The sequence below is a fragment of the Anoplophora glabripennis genome, unplaced genomic scaffold (assembly GCF_000390285.2).
Source record: "Anoplophora glabripennis isolate ALB-LARVAE unplaced genomic scaffold, Agla_2.0 scaffold1945, whole genome shotgun sequence".
NCBI classification, from domain to species: Eukaryota; Metazoa; Arthropoda; class Insecta; order Coleoptera; family Cerambycidae; genus Anoplophora; species Anoplophora glabripennis.
Genome location: NW_019418019.1, coordinates 3,500 through 24,926, shown reverse-complemented (window position 1 = coordinate 24,926; position 21,427 = coordinate 3,500). Strand labels below are relative to the sequence as shown.

At 34.5% G+C, this 21,427-nt stretch overlaps 4 protein-coding genes across 4 annotated transcripts; 1 reads left to right on the top strand and 3 right to left on the bottom strand.

The window, feature by feature from the left end:
• Positions 1-12,169: 12,169 nt before the first annotated feature.
• On the top strand, positions 12,170-13,446 carry LOC111692563. Its single transcript, XM_023456616.1, has 3 exons — positions 12,170-12,563; positions 12,624-12,736; positions 13,441-13,446. The coding sequence occupies exons 1-3, from the start codon at positions 12,314-12,316 to the stop codon at positions 13,444-13,446; spliced, it is 369 nt and encodes a 122-aa protein (XP_023312384.1). The 5' UTR covers positions 12,170-12,313.
• A 4,057-nt stretch (positions 13,447-17,503) lies between these two features.
• On the bottom strand, positions 17,504-18,229 carry LOC111692564. Its single transcript, XM_023456617.1, has 3 exons — positions 17,805-18,229; positions 17,683-17,751; positions 17,504-17,622 (listed from the first exon to the last, which is right to left on the bottom strand). The coding sequence occupies exons 1-3, from the start codon at positions 18,031-18,033 to the stop codon at positions 17,537-17,539; spliced, it is 384 nt and encodes a 127-aa protein (XP_023312385.1). The 5' UTR covers positions 18,034-18,229; the 3' UTR covers positions 17,504-17,536.
• A 146-nt stretch (positions 18,230-18,375) lies between these two features.
• Positions 18,376-19,525, bottom strand: LOC108912089. The gene is made up of 3 exons (XM_018717251.2): positions 19,078-19,525; positions 18,821-19,024; positions 18,376-18,759 (listed from the first exon to the last, which is right to left on the bottom strand). Exons 1-3 carry the CDS (start codon positions 19,138-19,140, stop codon positions 18,379-18,381), a joined length of 648 nt encoding a protein of 215 aa, XP_018572767.2. The 5' UTR covers positions 19,141-19,525; the 3' UTR covers positions 18,376-18,378.
• Positions 19,526-20,115: 590 nt separating this feature from the next.
• On the bottom strand, positions 20,116-20,439 carry LOC111692562. Its single transcript, XM_023456615.1, has one exon. It carries the CDS (start codon positions 20,437-20,439, stop codon positions 20,116-20,118), a length of 324 nt encoding a protein of 107 aa, XP_023312383.1.
• Positions 20,440-21,427: the final 988 nt, after the last annotated feature.

The following is a 21,427-nucleotide window of genomic DNA, read 5'->3' as shown; positions in this document are numbered from 1 at the left end:
AATCAATCACTCCTCTTTATATTTGTGCCCGGCCGTTAATGTTACTTTCCCCGCGAGAAACCGCGAAGTCAGGTTTGAATTTCCTAGCAATTTGAATGTCGCCTTCGCTCGGCCAATTAAATCTACCATGAATCTACCGCCAATTTGAATGCTGCGCTCTGATTGGTCGATGAAGCCATGGGGCGTGGTCTAAAGTGGAAGGGTGGGGGGTGGCCAAACCGCCGCTATTCCTACTGCCGCCTGCAACGTCGATGGCGCGCGCGAAATGTTTATTTCTTTTTTGGCTGACTGACAGTCCAACAAAATGGTTAACCATTTTGTTTATGGTTAATATAACAATTAATACCCTCATTAAAGTTTTGAAGTAGGTATAGTAAACGAATTGCATATATATTATTTATTGTTTGTAGGTACATACCACATTGGGGCTGAGTGACCAGCTGTGCCCACGTTCAGCTGACTGCCTGACAACTTTTATTTATATGCAATATAGAATTTGTATTTCAGCCTTAGTAAATTCATTTTATTATCACGGTAGGTACGACACCTTTGATAGTTACCTGAGACACCTGTTCTCAGTTCGCTTGACTGACAGCAGTCCTATAAAAAAACTAGGCTTAGTAAAAGACAATTTTTTTGTCTCTAGCTCTCCATCTACAAAAAACTCGCTAATTTAAAAGATGACTATTGATGAGGAGTAGTTTGTAGGATCTTTTTATTATAATATTTTCTAAAGCAATGAGAGTGATGGGATTTCGAAAACCGCTGTAAATAAAGAGAAAAGTAAATCTTATGTTCCTTTTACGCACTATTTCGTTTAACTCGGGAACCTTTGATAAAAAAAGGTATAGCTATTTAACTGAAGATTATACACCATATACAGAGTGTCCCAGAATAACGTGTACAACGGAGGATCACAGATTTGTGGTCTCAAAATAGGCAGATTTAGGCTAATTCACCTATATCTGAAATCGCTTCCTTTGGTCGCTATATGTCCTCAAAGTTCTTGAAAATTTTATACATTTTGTAAATAACTGGAATATATATTAATCGATTTTGATTATTTTTGGGGTGTGGACTTTACCTTTCAATCTACAGATTTTGGTGTTATACAGAGTGTTTTTTAAAACTTACAACTCCTACAAAATTGATGTATGGTGATAATATCCGTTCATAACTTTTTCTCTTTCGGGCAATAATGACAATTATTTTTTATTTGATAGGTGATACCATTTGGAAGTTTTTGGGAATTTTGATTAAATGAGCGGTTTGGGTACAAAAAAATATTTTTTAAATGTTTACATTATCTTGCCATCCATACTACATTACTTATAAAGTGCTAGTAGTTACTGATTATGTAGATTGACTATAATAATTTCAGTTTGATATTTAAGTCATTGTGCTTGCCAATTCTTATGAGTGTTTACTACGATAAAATATACCACGTTACTTAATTTTTCAATATGGATACACACATTCGACGAGTTATTTAAAACGTGCCTAATTATTGATATAATTCGTAAAAACAATCAAATACAATAAAAAAATGGAGCTCAAAGTAATAAAGTTGAGGTTATTAAATTTAGTACAACTTATTATTAAAGAACTGTTCAAAATGACCACGTTGTTTCTACAACAAAGGATAATTCGGCGAAGAAAGTTAAAGGATCTTTTGAAATTCTTAAGGGCTATTTTTTAAAACATTTATGGCATTTCGGATATGCCTCTACAACTCTTCTTCAGTGTTAGATGTGGAAACATGCATTGCTGTTTTCAGTTTCCGTAACATTCAGTCTATTGGGTAGAATAACAGGGCCAATAATAATGCTATCAATGATCCCAAACTAAACATTGATGCGAAATTCATGCTGATAATGTTTCACTTTGACAGCATGCGGATTTTCTTGTAAAAGAGAATTGGCAGGTACAATGATTTAAAGAACAAACTGATATTACAGCCAACCTACACAATCAGAGCCTACTAGCACTTTCTTAAGTATTCTAATATAGGTTTTCCAGGTTTCCCTCATTCCTGCACTGAATGGTGGTTAGGGCCTATGTTGGTACGTAAGTCGTTCCTGGGCGTAAATGCGGCTTACGTAATAATAATATGCCGCCTCCTCTCCCGCACAAGTCTCCGACTTATGGGCTAATTCTCATAGTTAGAATGAAGAGTAGAGATATTATTATTATTTTTATTGTAGGTGGTAACATAATGTATACATTTAAAAACTAGCTCAAACGTCTCATTTAATCAAAATTCAGCAGAAGGCTCAAAAACTTCCAAATGACATCACCTATCAAATAAAAAAATAGTTGTAATTATTGTCCGAAAGAGGAAAAAGTTATGGATGGATATTATCACCATATATCAATTTTATAGAAGCTGTAAGTTTTAAAAAACACTCTGTATAACGCCAAAATGTGTAGATTGAAAGCTAATGTCCACACCCCAAAAATAATCAAAATCGAATAACGTCGGGTCCTAATTGAGAAAATATTTTTGATCGCGTGAGCGAGCGACTCGATAATCGCGCCGTGTAAAAGCGCGATCATCGGCGCTTTGTCCAAATTGAGTGGAGGATTTTAGGATCGTTTAATGCTAAAATGACGCGCGATCAATGCAGACGTCTACTTTGTGTAAATATTTACTTCAAATATTTAAGTTTTTTTAGGAAAAAAAAAATCAAACGTCCATATAAACACACAGTACATCATAGCAGAACAAAATTTGGAGAATTTGTTCTTTTAAAACTGCTGCAATGGTCTCCCATTCCTTATCTACGGCCACTCTGTTTTTATATAATGGAGACCATTTGTTCCAAATAGTAGGCCGCTTTTGAATTTCGTTTATTAATTGTTCTACTTGCTGTTAAGCCATAATTAGAATAATCAACGAATAAATGTTGATATTTTATCACCGCCAATCGCGCGACTCGAGGACGAAAATCAAACTGATTTGAAAAACAAACAAGTGCGATCACGCGATGCGAACATATCGCATCGCGCGTTCGCGCGATCGCTCTAATTTGACCATCTACACCACACCTCGAAGGTTTGATTGTTCGTCGAGTTGCTCGTTCGCTCGCGCGATCAAAAATTTTTGCCAATTAGGACCCGGCGTCATACGTATTCGAGTTATTTACAAAAATTTAAAAATTTTTACGAACTTTGAGGCCATCTAGCGGCCAAACGAAGCGAATTGGGATATAGGTGAATTAGCCTAAATCTGCTTTTTTTGAGTCCACGAATCTGTGGTCTTCCGTTGTACACGTTATTCTGGGACACCCTGTATAGAACTCGACGAACACAATGAAATTTTTCTAGAGAGTAAGTGAAATATTTTGAATATAACAAAATAGATTAGAAAAAATATCACAGGCAAACAAAACAAAAAAAAAAGTTATTTTCTGCAGATGAGCTTACACCGAATCTTCCGAGAGAAAGGGAAATGAAACCTACAAAGCGGCCAAAATTCTGCATTTGATAGAATTTTCCTTGGATTAAATACCAGGAAAATGTCTCTAAAATATAAAAATTAGCTGAAATTCTATATTCAATGGATTCAAGTAACAAACTCGAACAACATTTACAACCCACAGACAGCGAAATCTACCCACCCACCACACAGTAAACAAGTGAGTGACGGGAACTTATTTAACAGATCATGAAATTGCACACTGCACACAGTATGATCCACTTACCCAATTCCCTAGCCCTAGCATAGATATCGAAGACAAAATCAGTCTTGTAACCCTACACTTTTGATGGATACCAGAAACTCTCTACTCCTCGAAACTCCAAAATCTAATACAACTTTACATTTGTGGGTATCTCATTAGATGTGGCATTACAAAGTATATGTACAATTTTAAAATACCTGAAATCACTGAAGGCAGTTGTCAATGAATCGAGAAAATCGAATCGGTTATAAAACTAAAACTAACTAGTAAATTAGTGTAATGGCTGTTAATTATTATTTTATATAGTAATTACTACTCATTTACAGCTTTCTTCACATGTTTAACGTATACCATGATTGTAGATAGACTCCTTTGCAGGGTCACATCTAAAGAAAAATGAAGTAAAGACATATTAAAGTTGTAGCAGATTTTGCAGGGTCACATCTAAAGAAAAATGTAGTAAAGACATGTTAAAGTTGTAGCAGATTTTGGAGCTGCGTTACAGGACTGACTTCATATGTCCAAGATACGCTTGCCGTATAGGATGAGTGGATCACACGGTATGCAGCCTCTGTGGGTTAGGAATTTGGTTTCACGGCTTATTACATAAACTCGCGTGATGCATCAAGTCGTTTCCAGGGTTATGCCCACGAAAAATCCTACTGAATGCAAAGTTTGAGTGATTTCAAAGACAGTTTTTGGAAATAAGAAAACTGGAGGGCGATGAGGCATTTTCCATGGCAGTCTAAATATCTCTCTATAGTCTCACCCATTAAAGAGACTATCTTTTTATTTTGTGTGTTTGTGTATTTAATATGATTTCTATGAATTATACCACTCTTCAAAAATATGAATCATATTTTCTAAAAAAAAAGAGTTGAAACACACGTAATATTTGAATAAAGTCTCATTGTAGACCCTGGTGCAAGTGGGCTAAGCGCCAATAAGTAAATTCTTCTATTTTGTTATATCATTTGCCAACTAAATGTAATATTTGATGAAATGTGTATTGAAATATTTATTGAATGGGATATGTGAAGACCTTATTTATTTATTACGTTTAAACTTATACCAGGCGGAATTAATTGAATAAGTAATAATCAAAACGTTTTTTCCATACGAAATTATTAGAAACATATTTATTACTTACAAAAATAATAATGTTTAAGACAAATGAATGGGCGGAACAAATGCAAAGTAAGAGACATGTGATTGTATCTTACTATTTAAATATACCTCGACTGATATTGTCTGCAGTTACTTTTTCTGACATGGTTTTAGCGTTTTATTTATTTATTTGATATTTTGTGAAAAAAAAATGAAAATTAAAAAAATGGTGAAATAAACCCTTTCAAGTAACTGCCAACGGGTAACATAGTAGACAAGCTGCCTCCTATGTACCCATAAATAAAAGTCCAAATGATTTAGATCTAGGGAACGCGGTGGCCAAGTTATTTGGGAAATTATCATTTAACGAAGCAGTTATTTGTCTTCTTCTATGTGGTGGTACACCATCGTGCTGATACCACATATTTTCAACAATATTAAGCCCTACGTCATCAATGAAATAAAAAAGGTTGTTTTCCAAGACAGTTCTATACAGAACTGCATTTAAACGATCATTTAAAACATGTATAGACAGTAAATTAAAACAAGTTTCATCGGACCACATGACAAGCGAAATTAATGTATCATTTTGTGCATGTGGTTGAAGTAACTAGCGACAAAATTCTAATCGCTGAGTAGCATCATTACATTTTGGCGATGAAACAGATGTAACATTTCCCTGTTCAATACACGCCATGCAAAATTCGGTGATAAAGAAGACTACTTGTTATACGCCGAACACTAATTGAAGAGTTGTCAATGACAGCATCTATTATATCTTCTTCATTTTGTACATTCACTTTAGTAGGACGAATGGCCTTTTTTGGAGCGTGGTTACCTTTTTCTCGAAGACTACGAAATGAAGCACTAAAGACTGTGTGGGGCAGGTTGATGTGTATTTGGATATTTTCGGGTATTATCGGACTACCTATCTGGCGTTCCCATTGGAATACCCATATACAAAGATAATATCTCTTCAGTTATAAATAAATGCATTTTTTATTTAGCACTTCAATACTAAGTGTTAAATGAATAAACAAAATGACATAAATAATAATTTTTATTTATCAGGCTACTTTGAAATAGGCATGAAATTATATTTTTTAAGATGCTTGTTCTAAACAAAAACGAATCGGACCTATGATTCTATAAGAAAAAATGTTTGAAATTAACCCAGCTACCATCTGTCAAAGTTTGTCATAGAGCTTGTAGAACACCCTGTATATGATTTTAGTTTGGTTTTTATTTATTGTAATTAATAATAGAGTATAGCTTAATAGATGATTGTTCATAAAAAGGCAATTGAGCAAAACATGCTTTAATTATATGTATAGTAACAGCGACGTTGCCACAAACTTTCAGGGACATCAGTTCTTTTGTCAAAACATACAGAGTAACATTTTTTCAGAAAACGATTACTAACGGTTCTTTGGTTCCTCAAAAATTGGTAGTGAAATCAGTTTTTGATAGATTCTCAAGAACCGGTAAAGACTTTCTTCAAATTTGGTATTGTGCACTTTCCTTATAATAGCTGCCGTAATTTGAATAAACTAATGACGTCGAAAGGGTTTTGAATGATATCAACAATAAAAAAAAAATTAAAGTATTTGATGTGAAGGATAACCTTATCTTACAAATTTAGGTAAACTACTTCCAAACAAATATTTTGGCCAAAAAGCATAACATATCTAATTTTTTAATAATTAGAACTGTGTTATGACGGAAAGATTTTTTTGATCTTTCAATGAAATAAATGCGAATTTATGTTTTGATCAATTTTGTTTGCCACATACGCTCTTCTCCTAACTTTGTTATAAATTTTGATTTTTGATTTCTACAACAAAAAAAAACGAAATATAAAAAATTGTTTGGATACTATCTATCCAAATCCGTAAAAGAGGTCCTCTTTAACGTCAAACAACTTTTTTTAACAGTTGTATTTCCTCACATCCCTCCTGATTCCGACGTTCTTAATTTTTTATGAAGAAATTAGGTTGTACCAATTTTGAGTCAATATATGTATAATGGTTTTTGAGTAATTTATCAAAAACTGTTTTTGTGTAATCTTTAATAGAGAAATCATTGTTCTTGTTTTTTTAATTGTTTTGATTAGAAAAATCGTTTTTTAAGTTTGTGGCAACGCTACCTCACACTCTGACCCCGAGTGTCAAAGTTTAAAAAAATAGGAAGAAAGAGCTTTTATAGTGAGAATTTTATTAGTACCAATTTCGAAAATTTAATTCATTTTACTTTAAATATAAGATGCGCAAGTTACACTTTACAGGAGGGTTCATTAAACTTTGTTCTTTGCAATTGATAACTTAGACCACAAATGATGAAAATGAATTTAATTTTAAAAAACCTGTAACCAGATGAATTTCCAAAAATATTCTGAAATAAAAGAGTTTTATGAACTGAATGTTAAGCGGACATGAACCTTTTAAGACCTGTAGCTCAATGCAAACTATTGTTGAAAAAACAATATAGAAGTTTTTGTCATTATTGTTTTAAAACTTAAGCAACATTTCCAATAAAATACTAGTGGTTGAAACAAAATTCTTTTATCCCTTTCAAATAGTAGATAAACGAAAAAGCTGAAAGGTGTGCGAATACTGAAGAATCATTTTTCAACCAACTTAATTTTCACGATTTACATTCGAGTGCTACGAAAACACAATAAGGGGTGAAGTATGTAATTTAAAATTGGGTTGAATACAAACAAAAAAATCATTAAACATCAGAATTCGACGGTTAGCAAACAGATTGCTTGTTTCGAATTTTTTAATACGGATTTCCTCAACTGAATGTGATAAAGGCATTTAGATCAAACAAACGGGAATATTGAGTCAGACCCAATATTATGTTTCCGTTTTACTTTATTCATTTAATTTTATTTGCCAGAAAAGAGTTATTATAAAATAGAGAGGAATACAAAGCTGTAGAGATTTTTATTTCCGATTAATTTTATACCTTGAAAGAGGAACCATATTAGCTATTTTTGTTGCCAAAATCTGACACCTAACATATTCATCAGGACATCTAATATGCTCATAGGAGTCCTAAATATATTGAAACATATACATATACGTTCCAAAAAAAACTATGCAAACTTTGGAAAGGAGCAGTTGGTTCACAAATTAAAAAAAAAACATGTTCTATCTAAAAAAGAGAATATATTAACAAATAAATTATTATTTTATTATATCAATTTATAGCGTTAAACGATTATTTTTTTTTAAATATTAATTTTGATGTCATTCTTTCATGAAATACAGGGTGGTCCGAATTTTATGCAGGAAACTTCGAGGGCAGATAGATCTCTTTAAAATGATATGTGTTTGCCTTATAAACATTGATCTGAAACAGCCCTATTTTAGAGATACAGGGTGTTGAAGTTGTAAAAAAAATGATTTTTTGTTTATATCTCCGGAATATATTACCCGATCTCAATAAAATTTGGTACAGATAATCTATGACAGCAGGCCTTACATTTCCTAAAATATGAGCTTTAAAGATACAACCAGTGGTGTACAACTAGCAGGGGTCATCTCCTTTTTTATAAAAAAACCTACGCTACTGCATTTTTTACAAGTTATTGTAACGGATTTATATTCTAATACACAAAATACGTAAAAAAGGTAACTTGAATTTTTTCCCTAAGATTCGTCGTTTTCAAGTTATTCATACTAATACAATCCCCTTGTGCAGACATTTCTAAACATATTACAATTATATTTATGTTTATGCTTAAAAGTGAGTGCAATTTGTAAGCACATCAACAAAATTATTTACTACTATTATTCTTGTAACATTATGGTTAGAAGTGTCTGCCACAAGGGGATTGTATTGGTATGAATACAGAATAAAATATGATAATATTGATAATATTGAAAATATTGAAATTGAATTGAAATAGGTATATTCGAAAAAATATTTCCTAAAAAATATTTTTGAAATAATTGAAATTAGGCGAGAAATCATCAATGTCGCGTCGCGAGAAGGAAGAAGTTTTGGAAAAATGCAGGTCAATCTTATACATAATATTTTTTTCCTATTCCATGACATCCAATACGTGAGATATTCGCGAAAAACCTTGTTTTTGAAACTTTGACTCGAAACGTGGCGAGAAAATGGCGAGAATTTGAAAAAAATTGCAAGGGACCAATCTTGTAGATAATTAAATTCTCTACAACTTTCACACCTCATGAATGTCCGATGTATAAAATGCGAGATAATTGTAAAAATACTTTGACAATCAGTATACTTATTGAGTAGCCATGTTATGATTTTTGTGATTTTTTTCAAATTTGGGTTAGGGACACCCCAAAGAACGTCTGTGCAAAAATTAATTTATACTGAAACTGCAGTGTCTAATGCAACAACTGCTTATAGGACAGTTTCACATGCGACATGTGAGAAATATGCATCCATTACATTAGTGAAACATTGTTCTAATTGCACGGTTAATGCGTTCTTACATATCCCCCCCCCAAAAAAAAAAAAAACTGTATTAAATTTATATATTCAAAAACAGTCTTTCTTAAAAATAAGGTTACCATCTATGAAATATAATTGTCACTTATTCTTTATCTAATAACGTTCCATAAATGTTGTTAGTGACGTGTGTGCAATGTATAAAATTACAATTTATTTATAAGGAGTAAAAATGAGAGTCTGGGAAATAAGGTTTACGTGACATGCTTCCCACATTTTCAATATAAAACACTTGTAGGCTCTAAGCTTTTTTTGAGTAATTTCAGTAAAATATTATCATAAATGTACTACATAAAAAATAAATATCTGTTCACTGCACTGGTATAAAAATTTAGTTTCTAGACAGCGAATGAATTGGTGTAATTTACTTTATCTCTTAAAATATTAAATAGAAATATTTTTTCTATTTTGTCATTAATGTCACCAAATTACACATTAGTGGAAAATAGAAAAGTAATAAACAAATCAATGACTCAATAGTAGTGGATATCACTTACTGAATTATTACTTTGCCACAACACAAATTTCGCTACGACTACCATAAGGGAACTGTAACCATGTTTTTTTAACTGTTTTGAGTCCTTAAAAAAATCGTCTAATTAATTTAGGGTTTTGAAAACAAGGAAACAATAACTAGTAGTTGTCTCAACTACTCAATTATGTATTCTGGTATATTTACGTTCAAATTGTGAATAGGTACATACTCGGTTGCATTGCATATCGGTAAAATAAATCGTTAGCAAAGTTATAATAAATGCACATTTTGCAGCAACTCGTTATAAAATGGATAGCTTAGAAGCACGATATGATCCTGTAATCCTCATTATCCGCAACATTAATGCAACTAAAGTTTAAACTATATTCAGGGAGTTTGTCATAGCGAGTCGTAATTGGATAAAATTAGAAGTAGGGGACACAGTGGTGTATAACTACGAAGCAGAATCCTGCATCATAAAGAATATTTATTGTAAAAGTTATATCCAATTAGAATTAAGCTGCTAAGTAATATTTAGGATCGGTAATATTCGAGACGGGACATCTTATGTTACAATATGGGTCTTCATATACAGGGTGTTGCATATACTAGACAAACTTAAGGAACAAGTCCCTCATGTCATTCTGAGAAAAGGTTATAATACAGGATGACCCATTAGGAATGGAAACACTCGCGTACAAAAGTTGTTTATGGACCGATTTGAACCGGTTTTTTTTTTTAAGATAGATCTCCAAAAACTCTATCTTGATGCAAAATTTGAAGACGAAATTTTGATTTTCAAGGCCTACTACGAATTTTTTTTTTAAGTGAAAAATAGCAAAATTTTTTAGCAATTTTTTTTATAAAAAATCTGACTACACCACTGGATTTAGGAACCCCTCAAATGCATTTGTACCAATTTTTGCAAAAAAAAGTTTGCCCGTAAAAAAGTTATGACAATATCGGCATCACCAGTGTTTGCCGTTGTCGGTGAACCTATTCTTTTATAAAAACCGAATAGAACCCATTGGGAAACAAAATTAAATAACAAACACTGGTTTAATAATTATTAATAAAAATCATAAAAACTAGTATACACAAAATAAACAACAATTACTCTAATATAAACAACAATTGATAAAAAAAGTAATTATTAAAAAATTACATTTTTAAAAATGAAAAAGGAGTCTGTCAGATTGATGTACACTAATAACGTCATTAAATTTAAATTTTTGTAGCTTCCACTAATCCTCCGTTTAATTCTATACATTTTTCATAACGTTTTTTTTATATTTTTTACAACATTTTGTAATTGATGCGCGTTAATCTCCTCACACGCTCCCTTATTCTAGAGCACAATACCTCCCGGTTAATTGGCCGTGTCTTATAAACTTTGGACTTAATAAAGCCCCACAGAAAAATATCAAGTGGGGTAAGGTCCGGAGATCAGGGTGGCCAATGAATTAATCGACTGTTTCGACCTATCCAATGATTGGGGAAATTCTCGTTAAGCCACTCCCTGACTTGTCTCGCATTGTGTATTGGACATCCATCTAACTGAAAATGTAGATTTAATCTTTCTTGTAATGGAAGATTATCGACAGTATTAAAAAATTTGTTCTGAAGGAAAAATAGAAATTGTTCGCCATTCATATTCCCTTCAAAGAGGAACGGACCAATGACTCTCTCGTTAAGTATCCCACACCAAACGTTAACTTTCTGACTATATTGTCTTCGGCAATTAATTATTCGCTCTGGATTTTCTGAAACCCAACACCGCGAGTTCTGTGATGATACAATTCCTTTAGTCGTGAATGTGGCAGTAGGGTATTTTAACCGGTTGTGAGTCTCCCCCCTCCACTTTCGCCCTTGAAATGACATATGTGGTGACGTATGAGGTGACCGTGAACGACATTGAAGGTCACATAAGTTGGTAACCTTTATTTGTCCTCTATACAAAGTTAAAAATTATTTGTAGTTGGTAAATGATATTGAAGGTCACATCAGTTGGTGACTTTTATTTGACCTCTGCTGATTGAGTGCTATAGGATTACCTTCAATGTCCTCTGTCACTACCTCTAACTGAAGGGTACATGAATGTTAATGTCATTTCGAGTCAACTGCACATGCGCTATCCATTCTATGTATAAAAAGGATGGAGTAAGTAGAACGGATTTCATTTCAGTTTGAAACTCTGATCGGTGGAGTGACTTTACTGATAAAAAAAATGTGTTTGTGCAGTGTATGTGGTAAAAGTTTTTCACGCAGTGATAACTTGCGTCGTCATGAAAGGGAGTCTTGTAATCGCATAAACGTTGGTGAACCTGATGCGAAACGGATCAAATTATTACATGAGAGTCAACCAATTCAAACAGTAAAGTGTTGTAATAGGGATATACCCAGGAGTCAAATATATGCTCATCGTAGGACATTGGAACATAGAACAACGTCCTGTACTCCTAAATGTGAGGGCATACAAGTAATCAATAGTGCATTCAAGTGCAGGATAATTAGTTATAGAGTGCATAGTGACACCAAACATACAGATTATGTAATGTTTTTTGATGAAGTGAAGGCGAAAATAATAAGTTTGTTGGAAGACATCATAAGGGTTCATAAATCTATAAAAGTGAATATGGAAACTTTTGCTAATTACATATTACAAACTCGCGAGACATCCGATGTAAAGGCATTTAATAGTTGCAATAGGATTATCGACGAGTCGTTGGATATTAGTGACATTTACAAAGACTTTGTAGACACGATGACATCTCAAACGTCAGAATTTGAGGAGAAAGATTCTGGTAAGTGATACTAATAAGAGGTGTAATGAAAGACGTTAACATAATTTGTTATTATTGCAGGTTGGGCTATCGAAGAAATATTATATGTGGAGGTTAACGTAAATAAAAACAGTCCTCTATGTGGATCTTCATATATAAAGTTACCGAAGTTTGTGGAAAACAAGAAAGCTGTGGTAAACATAAAAAATCAAGATGAGTGTTGTTTTGCATGGGCAATAACCTCAGCTTTATATTCACCGAGAGGTCCAGTGCATGAGATGTCATCATATCCACATTTTTCATCTGTTTTAAATTTGGTAGGTATGAACTTTCCAGTTAAATTGAAGGATATTTCAAAATTCGAAACAATGAATGATATCTCTGTTAACGTATACGGTTTGGAAAGTACATTCGAAAAGAATAGATTAAAATACGAAATTGTCGGACCTTTGCGTTATTCACAAAGAAAATTGAGGTATCATGTGAATTTGTTATTTATTACTAAGGAGTGCGGTCAAAATCATCATTGTGGTAAAGAATGTGCGATAAGCCATTATTGTTGGATTAAGGATTTGTCGAGATTGGTTTCTAGTCAGGTGTCTAATAATGAGCATAAAAAGTATTTCTGTGACGGTTGTATATCTTACTTTGGTTCTGAAAATATGCTATTACAACATCAAAGGCGATACTGCAATCAAATTTACACTACTGCACCTACTTTGGAATTACGTGTAGATAAGTTTGGGAAAAGTGTTTCCGAAAACATACTAAAATTTGAAAATTTTGAAAAGCAATTGAAGGTGCCTTTTGTAGTATATGCCGACTTCGAATCTATTTTGAAACCTATAGATATATGCGAACCTAATCCCGAACAATCTTATACGTGCAAAACTTTCAGCCATGAACCATTTTCGTTTGCCTATTTGATAAAGTGTTCCTTCGACGATTCACTCTCAAAATTAGTATTTTATAGGGGGGATAATGTGGCAAAGGTATTCATACAGCGTTTAGAGACAGATTTGAGGGAAATCTATAATAAATATTTAAAAAATATAGTTCCAATGGATACCTTGTCTGAGGACGACGAGAAAAATTTCAATAATGCCGTCATTTGCAGTATATGCGAGAAACCATTCGAAAATGTTCATATTAAAGTCAGAGACCATTGTCATTTGACAGGAAAAAAGAGACCAGGGGCCGCTCATTCCGTTTGTAATCTAAATTATAAAATATCAAATTTTATTCCAGTTATATTGCATAATATGTCGGGGTATGATGCCCACCTTTTCGTGCGCGAACTGTGTTCGAATAANAAAAAAAATATTTTTTATTATTATTATTAAAACTTGGGAAGGTTTTTCTTCAAGAAAAACAAGTTTAAAAAAGGTATAAACTATATTACAATAACTACAAATAATATTTTTCTAGAAGAGAAAAATGACAATGAAATTAACACTGTTAGAAACCTATTAATCTAACAAAACAAGTAATAGTGATTCGCTGGAATAATCTGAGCAACGAAAATCCAGGAAACAACAAATTCAACTACCAGACCGTAGAAAAAAGAGTACTAGGTATATGAAAATGAACGTTACTAAACTTATTTGACTTATTACAAAAAAATCGCGGAGCTTTTACTAACCACATTTTATGTAATCCTCTGTATAATCCTTTCGGGTTTTCCGAAAAACTGCACTAAAAAACTTTGTCGGTTTAAGTTCCGATCCAACTCTTTAATTACTGAAGGTAATTAGACAATTTAACGAGCACTTTGTATATCGAAGACTAGTAAGACTCGGAGCAATCACACAAGGTTACTTTCGAAGATTTGTTTCACTTTATTCCCCGTAATTGCGGATGAAGACTAACTGGTAACTTGTTGAGAAGAACAAGGTTGTAAACTAAGAATGGAACCTTTGAACTTCGGCGATAAACTGTTTTAGAGCAATCACACAATGTCACTTTCGTAGATTTATATCACTATATCCCGTACTTGAGAATGAAGATTAACTTGTAACTTGTTAAAAAGAACTTAGTTGAAAACTTAGTATTGAACTAAAGGACTTCGGCGATGAACTGATTTCAAAAACGAAAAACCAGCCCTTTTATTTAGAAATTTTCGGTCATTAAGGGTGATTCTCCCTTAACTATTGCGTATTTGCAATCATGACATCATGCTTTGCAATCTTTCATCAGATTTCATCATCTTTTTAGAACTTTCTATAAAGTAAACTGAGGGTTTCGATACTCGATTCTGATTGGTCCCGGCCTTGGCGAGGAGCAGAATACTGATTGGCTGAAGGCTTTAATATAAATATTAAAGTGGTATAAAACGCAATTTTCGATTTTGTTTCATTCATTTGCATAGTAGCCCTTCGGTCTACAACAGCATCACGAGGAGTCAGTCAGTATACAGTTCGACTGTAACTGAATAGTAATAATAAGTGAAGTAAGTAAAGTAAGTGAAGTAAGTGACGTGACAGCTATGGGTAGAACGAGCACTGTTCCGAGAAAAATGAAATCAACAAGCTCATACAAAAACGGGGGTGGAGTGAAGCCGGTGCCGAAAATAACCCCTGAAGAGCGACGTCATCAGCAGCAGCAGGTTAGATGGCAGCAAACAGGGTATTACACCACGGCAGCGACTGGGTACACAACGACGATGTCGTCTTCAGCCACCGCGACAGTAAACAATGTCGAGGACATCCCCATCCCTGACGACGACATGATCGCACAGGCGTTAGCGGACATTGGGGGTGTTCCGTCCACGGCATTGTCGCCGATAAGCGACGCCGAGGACGATATATTTCAACCAAAGCCACCACCGGTTGTGGTAAAACGTCAGAGTCGTCCTCGTGCGCCGCAAAAACCGAAGAGTAAGGGGAAGACTTCTCAGTTGTGGCAGATGTTAAATTCCACAACAACAGTTCCGCCGCCGCAACCGCCAGCAGGGATTCCCCAACAAGAGGTACCCTCCATACCCCTGCCCCCGGTACCCTCCGTACCCCTGCCCCCCATGCCCGATGAAGTTCCAGCGCCCGAAGAGATCCATCAAATTTCGGAAGATGAGATGGAGATTCCTTGTTCGCAAGACGGCGAGGCGGACGTCGTTTCTGCCTTCCTTCGCTACTGGGAGAAGCTTAGTCGGAGGGAGGAAGGAACGGACAGGGAAGTGCGGGACATGAGGGACAGACTTGCTGGAAAACGGGAGCAGTTGCGTACATTAGAAATAGAAATTAGAGAATTAGAAATAGAAATAGAGAATAAAGTGCGAAAGAAGAGCGAAAGTGAAAAGACATTAAAACGGTTGACTGGGCGTATGAAGGTAAAACGTATGAATGAGTGATAGCTTTAAGATAGGGATTGTAAATAGATAAGTTAAAATATGTATAAATAGCTGTAAGATATAAATACCCATTGTATATGTAAATCGTAAAATATAAATTTTTTATACTTATATTTTATAAAATAAATTTAATTTCCTAGTTCATACTTGTTTAATTTTATACAAAAACAACTAAACCTTAAATTTTATAAAATACATGAAAATATAAGTTTAAAATAAAGTGGAAATTATTAAACACAATATAAAAAAATAATAATAAAACATAAAAAGAAAATACTATGTCCGTTTTTTTTTTAACCTAAAACTATTAAAATACATATTTTATTAAATTTTGCATAAAACGTACAGAACACTATTTTTACTAATATTTTGAATCAATAATGTTTAAAAAAAATATGAATTTGCAATTAGTAAGTCTAATGAGTAATAGTAATTGTGAAAACATGTATATATCCTTAAGCATCTATGGTAGTCTTGGATTTATAACCATTATTTGCAACAAATCGAAATAATCATAATTTATACTTTAAAATTTTCGAGCAAAAATAATTATCAATTATAAACGAAAAAACACCAGAATGTTTATACATTCCTTGACGTACTTGTTTTTTAAAAATGTTCTAGTAAACATTTGTAATAATCTATCACTTTCTTCAAAATTCTGTATGTTCTGCAATATTCTCGAATTTTTTAGAAAAAAATCTCTTTAACATTCCATACACTTTGATTATCACAAGAAACAGCAGTTAATATCGACCATATTATCATGCAGTGTGATTCATAGAATTTATATGTTGGAAAATAGTTAGAAATTTTGCGAAAGTATTCTTTATCATTGGGGATTGTGGAGGTTGCCTCCCAAAAACAAAAATAACAAAGTTTTAAATTTGGGCAGATCGATAAGGGGAAGGGGGAGAGAAAAAAGAAAAGGGGGAAAGGGAGAGGAAGAAAAAGGAGAGGGGAAGGGAAAAGAAAGGGGGTAGGCCGGCCACGGTGCCGTCCCGTTTCACCACACCGCCGGCCGCAGGCCGGCGACGGTGCCGCCCCCATTTGATAAGGCCGCTGGCCGCAGGCCGGCGGCGGTGCCGCCCCTACTTTTTTACGTCGCCGGGGGCGGCACCGCCACGGCTGTAGGCCGGCCGCGGTGCCGTCCCGTTTCACGGCGCCGCCGGCCGCAGGCCGGCGACGGTGCCGCCCCCATTTCATAAAACAGCAGGCCGGCGGCGGTGCCGCCCCATTTCATAACGCCGCAGGCCGGCGGCGGTGCCGTCCTTTTTCACTACGGCCGGCGGCGATGCCGCCACAATTCCACTAATTGCCGAGCCGTTCCTATTTTTCCACGTCGCCGGCCGAAGGCCGGCGCGTTGAAAAGAGCGAAGTGACTGTCAGCGAAGTGTCACAAAAAAACCTTTCGGGTGGAGGCCGGCAGTGAAGTTGTCGGTCAAATACCGGGGTGAATTTCACATTGCTTCGCCACCCGCAGCAAATGTAATAAATAAGGTGTTAGTGAGCTTCACACCGATTTTATGGTTTATCACCGATAGAGAATTATTTTAAATAAAAGTTTATATTATCTACTATCAATTTATTTTTCCAAATTTTATTTTACAATTATGAAATAAAACTAATTACACTAAAATACATTTCATTAATTCATATCCTCTACATTTTCGTCATCACCCTCTGCTCTATCTCTTTGCTCACGGACCATATTCACCCACTCTTCTAAGCGACCTGTGATTGTACAGAATAATGTATTTATTATTTTCGAATTTATTCTTTTTATTTCCTTACCAAGCGCAACGTCCAGCATCAAGTCATCCGATACTGCAGATTCTGACCCTTCTGGTGACGGTACACGACCTATGATAAAAACACATACAAAAAAATATTTTTTACTCATTTAATTCTCTTACCTTCCATCAAGTTAACATTCAAATTATCTGGCGTTGTGGATCCCGATCTTTCCGGAGATGTAGTGGAATCAGGCTGCTGCTGCTGATTGTCATCTTCCATATCCTCGCCGTACATCGTTACCGTACTATCGCTCCACGATGATGACCATTGTCTAGTCGGGGAGTGAAGTGGATACGTAGTAGAGTCTGCTTCAGCTATCTCCACTACTAGGTCTCCTCTCTTCTCCATGTTCTTGCTACTTATGGTTGGTTCTTAAATTTGAAATCCTTTATATACGTTCCAAATAGGAAACTTATCTCTTCAACCCAAGGTCAAGTATCTTATATTATGAAACTTGTTCTTTAAAAGGTAATGTGTCGATTACAATAAAATTCATTGTAAAGTCCGTAGCACTGTGATTATTACTTTGATTGTTTAAATACGATTTAATTTGTTGTGACACATTTGTTTGTAATGAAATGAAATCATAACTTCTATTCTTCTATTTATTTAATATTTTAAAAATATATATATATTTACATTAAATTCCAAACGAGTATTTACATTATTTAAAAAAATCTTAACTAACTAATACTAATCGCTGACACTGTCTTTTTGCGGTCGAGTATTATTGCAGATGACGCATGTCCTGGTTAACCGCACTTGTTCCAGAGGCAACCGACACGAGGAACAATAAAAGGAACATTCTTCATATGTCCCTGTGGTGTGCGAATCATAATGCCTGTGCTCATATTCCTCAACATCAGAAAGGCGAACCAACTCCATATAACACCTATGACACAGTTCGTAGTCGCCTTTCGGGTCTGTGCTGACGAGCACCATACTATACGTGTAGCAATAAAGTTGTCCTTTATCCGCTACATCACCATTTACTACTTCATGGGATCTCATCAGGATAGCACCGTGTTCGTCGGAGCAGTCTTCGACAACGCCCTCATCAACATAGTCGGGTACCTTCGAAAGAAAAAACATGATAAAAATTAATGTGAGTTTACATACTTTCAAATGTTATTACCTCTTCCACGTCATCTGCCGGTTCAGCATCCGCTTCTCCATTGCCGCATTCATCCGCCTGACCTTCATCATATTCCTCTTCTTCTTCTTCTTCATTCACCCCATCAATATCATATTCCTCTCCTTCCGCATCACTTTCAACAAGCTCGTCGACCTCGCTTTCATTATCCGAAACATCATCCTCACGTTGGATTCCCCAGGCTTCCTGTGTAACACATTTCGTAATACTAGTTTATAAAAACCGCATTTAATATTTACCTCCTGCTCCATAGCAGCTAGTTTTCTCAACAGATCCCAATTGACAAATCCAAGTCGAGCCATTATTGAAATTTGTGAACACACGACTGTCTTCTGAAAGCTGTAAACTACAACTAGTTTTCAATATGACTCCTCCTGGCTTATATAGCGTTTTTGGTGTGACGTCACAGTTTATGTTATGATATTTCTCATATCGAACGGAATTATATTTTTTGAAAAGTCAAATAAAGGTCACTCCTATATACCTATATAAAGACTTTTGGAAGCATGAGGAGTTCATTTCTTTTTAAACATCTCAACTAGTACACAAGTATTAAAATGCCATTTCCGAAAGAATGGGACACAAAAGTGAAAGTAAAAGCGCTTCCCTTTAGTGCGCGGGATTTAATTACGTGCCATAATTGTTATTACATGACGAACAAACCATTTATTAATGATTGTACGGGGCTTTGTGTGACCTGTGCTAAAGCAAACCGCAAAGCAATAGTAAAAGCAAAAACCGGCAGATGTAAGAAATGTATAAATTTAAAAGCTACAAATTTTGGAATTGTTAGAGATCGTTGTGAACGTTGTAGAATAGAGGACCATCCCCTGAGACAACGCTGCGTTGTTTGTATTTGTAGGACATATACAGATGACTGCTGGAAAAGTGCCTGTGCTGCTGACAGAGAGAATAAATTTTTATGTGAGCATACTGGGTATCTCTATGGCAACGCCAACGTACATTTCAAGAAATGCTGGTGTTTGACAAATCAGCAACAACTATTTAGATGTGGACTTATTGATGGATAAGATAATTATTTTTGCATATTGTATTTAATAATATTATGTAATGGAAAATAAAATGCTTCAAATATATTTATATCTTTTATTATTATTACTTCTCAATTGATACAGATTGTTGCAATAATTTGTTCATTACATGTCTTTTTTACCATGTTACAAAACAAAAACAATATTTGCTACCACCATTTCTTAACAAAGACAATTAATATATTCTAATGTTAGATAAAAGTCCCTGTTTAAACTATATCTGCCCTATCTGTTGCCCTTTCTTTTCAAGACCTTCTCCAGTAAATATACTTCGGGATATTTGGTTTTTTGCAATTCATATTCGTAGAAACATCCTTTAATCTGTCTTCCCTGCATATCTTCTAACACATACGTTGTAGGATTTGTTATATTTACTTTAACCACTTTGAAGAGTTCTGTTGAATAATTAGCTGTATATCCCTTCTCGAACACGCCTTTGTACTTGCTAATTCGGACAATGTCTGCTACATTGAATTTTGGTTTCTGTACAATCTTGGGGTGATTGTAAGCTTTTAATTCCGTTGATCGTTTTACGTCAACAGGTTTCATTCCTATTGTACGATGAACTCTATTATTATACGATTTTATAATTTCAGGCAGAATGTTAATCCACCTATAATTACCTCTTGCAGAAAATTCTTTGTATATCCAATTTTTCAGGGTTCTAATTACACGTTCTACCATTGCTGCTTTTTTTGTGCTGAATGTGGAATAATGATTTATACCATACTGATGCATCAGTGTAGAGAATTGACGGTTGTAAAATTCAAGCCCTTGATCGCTCTGTAAGTTTGTTGGGGAATAAGTAGCTTCTCTAAGAATATTTTTCATCGCTGTAGAAACCTCCATAGCTGTTTTTTTCTTTAACGGTTTGGCCCAAACATATTTAGAATAACAATCAATTACTATGAGTATATATCGATGACCTTTATTTTTGTTCGCAAAATCTTGCATTTCAGCCAAGTCGATTTGCCATAAGTCTGCAAACCCTTTTATTATGGTTCTTCTTCTTCTAAAATTCTTTCGGGCGGGTTTGTGTAACTCATTGACAATTTGTCGTTTTGTATCACTAATAAGCATTTTTATTCTTTTTTTTAGATTACTTTGTGGTTCAAACAGGGTAATACAAATGTTCCACTGTCCTTTTTTGGAATGATTTTTTCGTGACGATCCGCTACCTTTTTATCTACGAATCAATTGGTCGTAACCCCATAGATGGAAATACTAATCTTCCTGTATCTTTCGGGGGATGATTTTTCTCATCGAGTTTTTCAATTTTTTGTATATCTAACGCCAACTTGTGATGAACATTCCAATTTCTCTCAATGTTTTTTTCTAATGCTTCCAGTTGAAGTCCAATATCGCTTATCGTTTTATCCGTTTTTAATTGTAACTCTTGAATAATTTTTGTCACTTCAGCGACGATTTCATTTCGTTCCCTGTTTATGTAAGCTATTAAGTTATCCGTGATGAGATTGGCTGATTTTTGCACTGCTAAAAGGATGTCTTCTTTACAGCCATTCACAACTTCATTCAC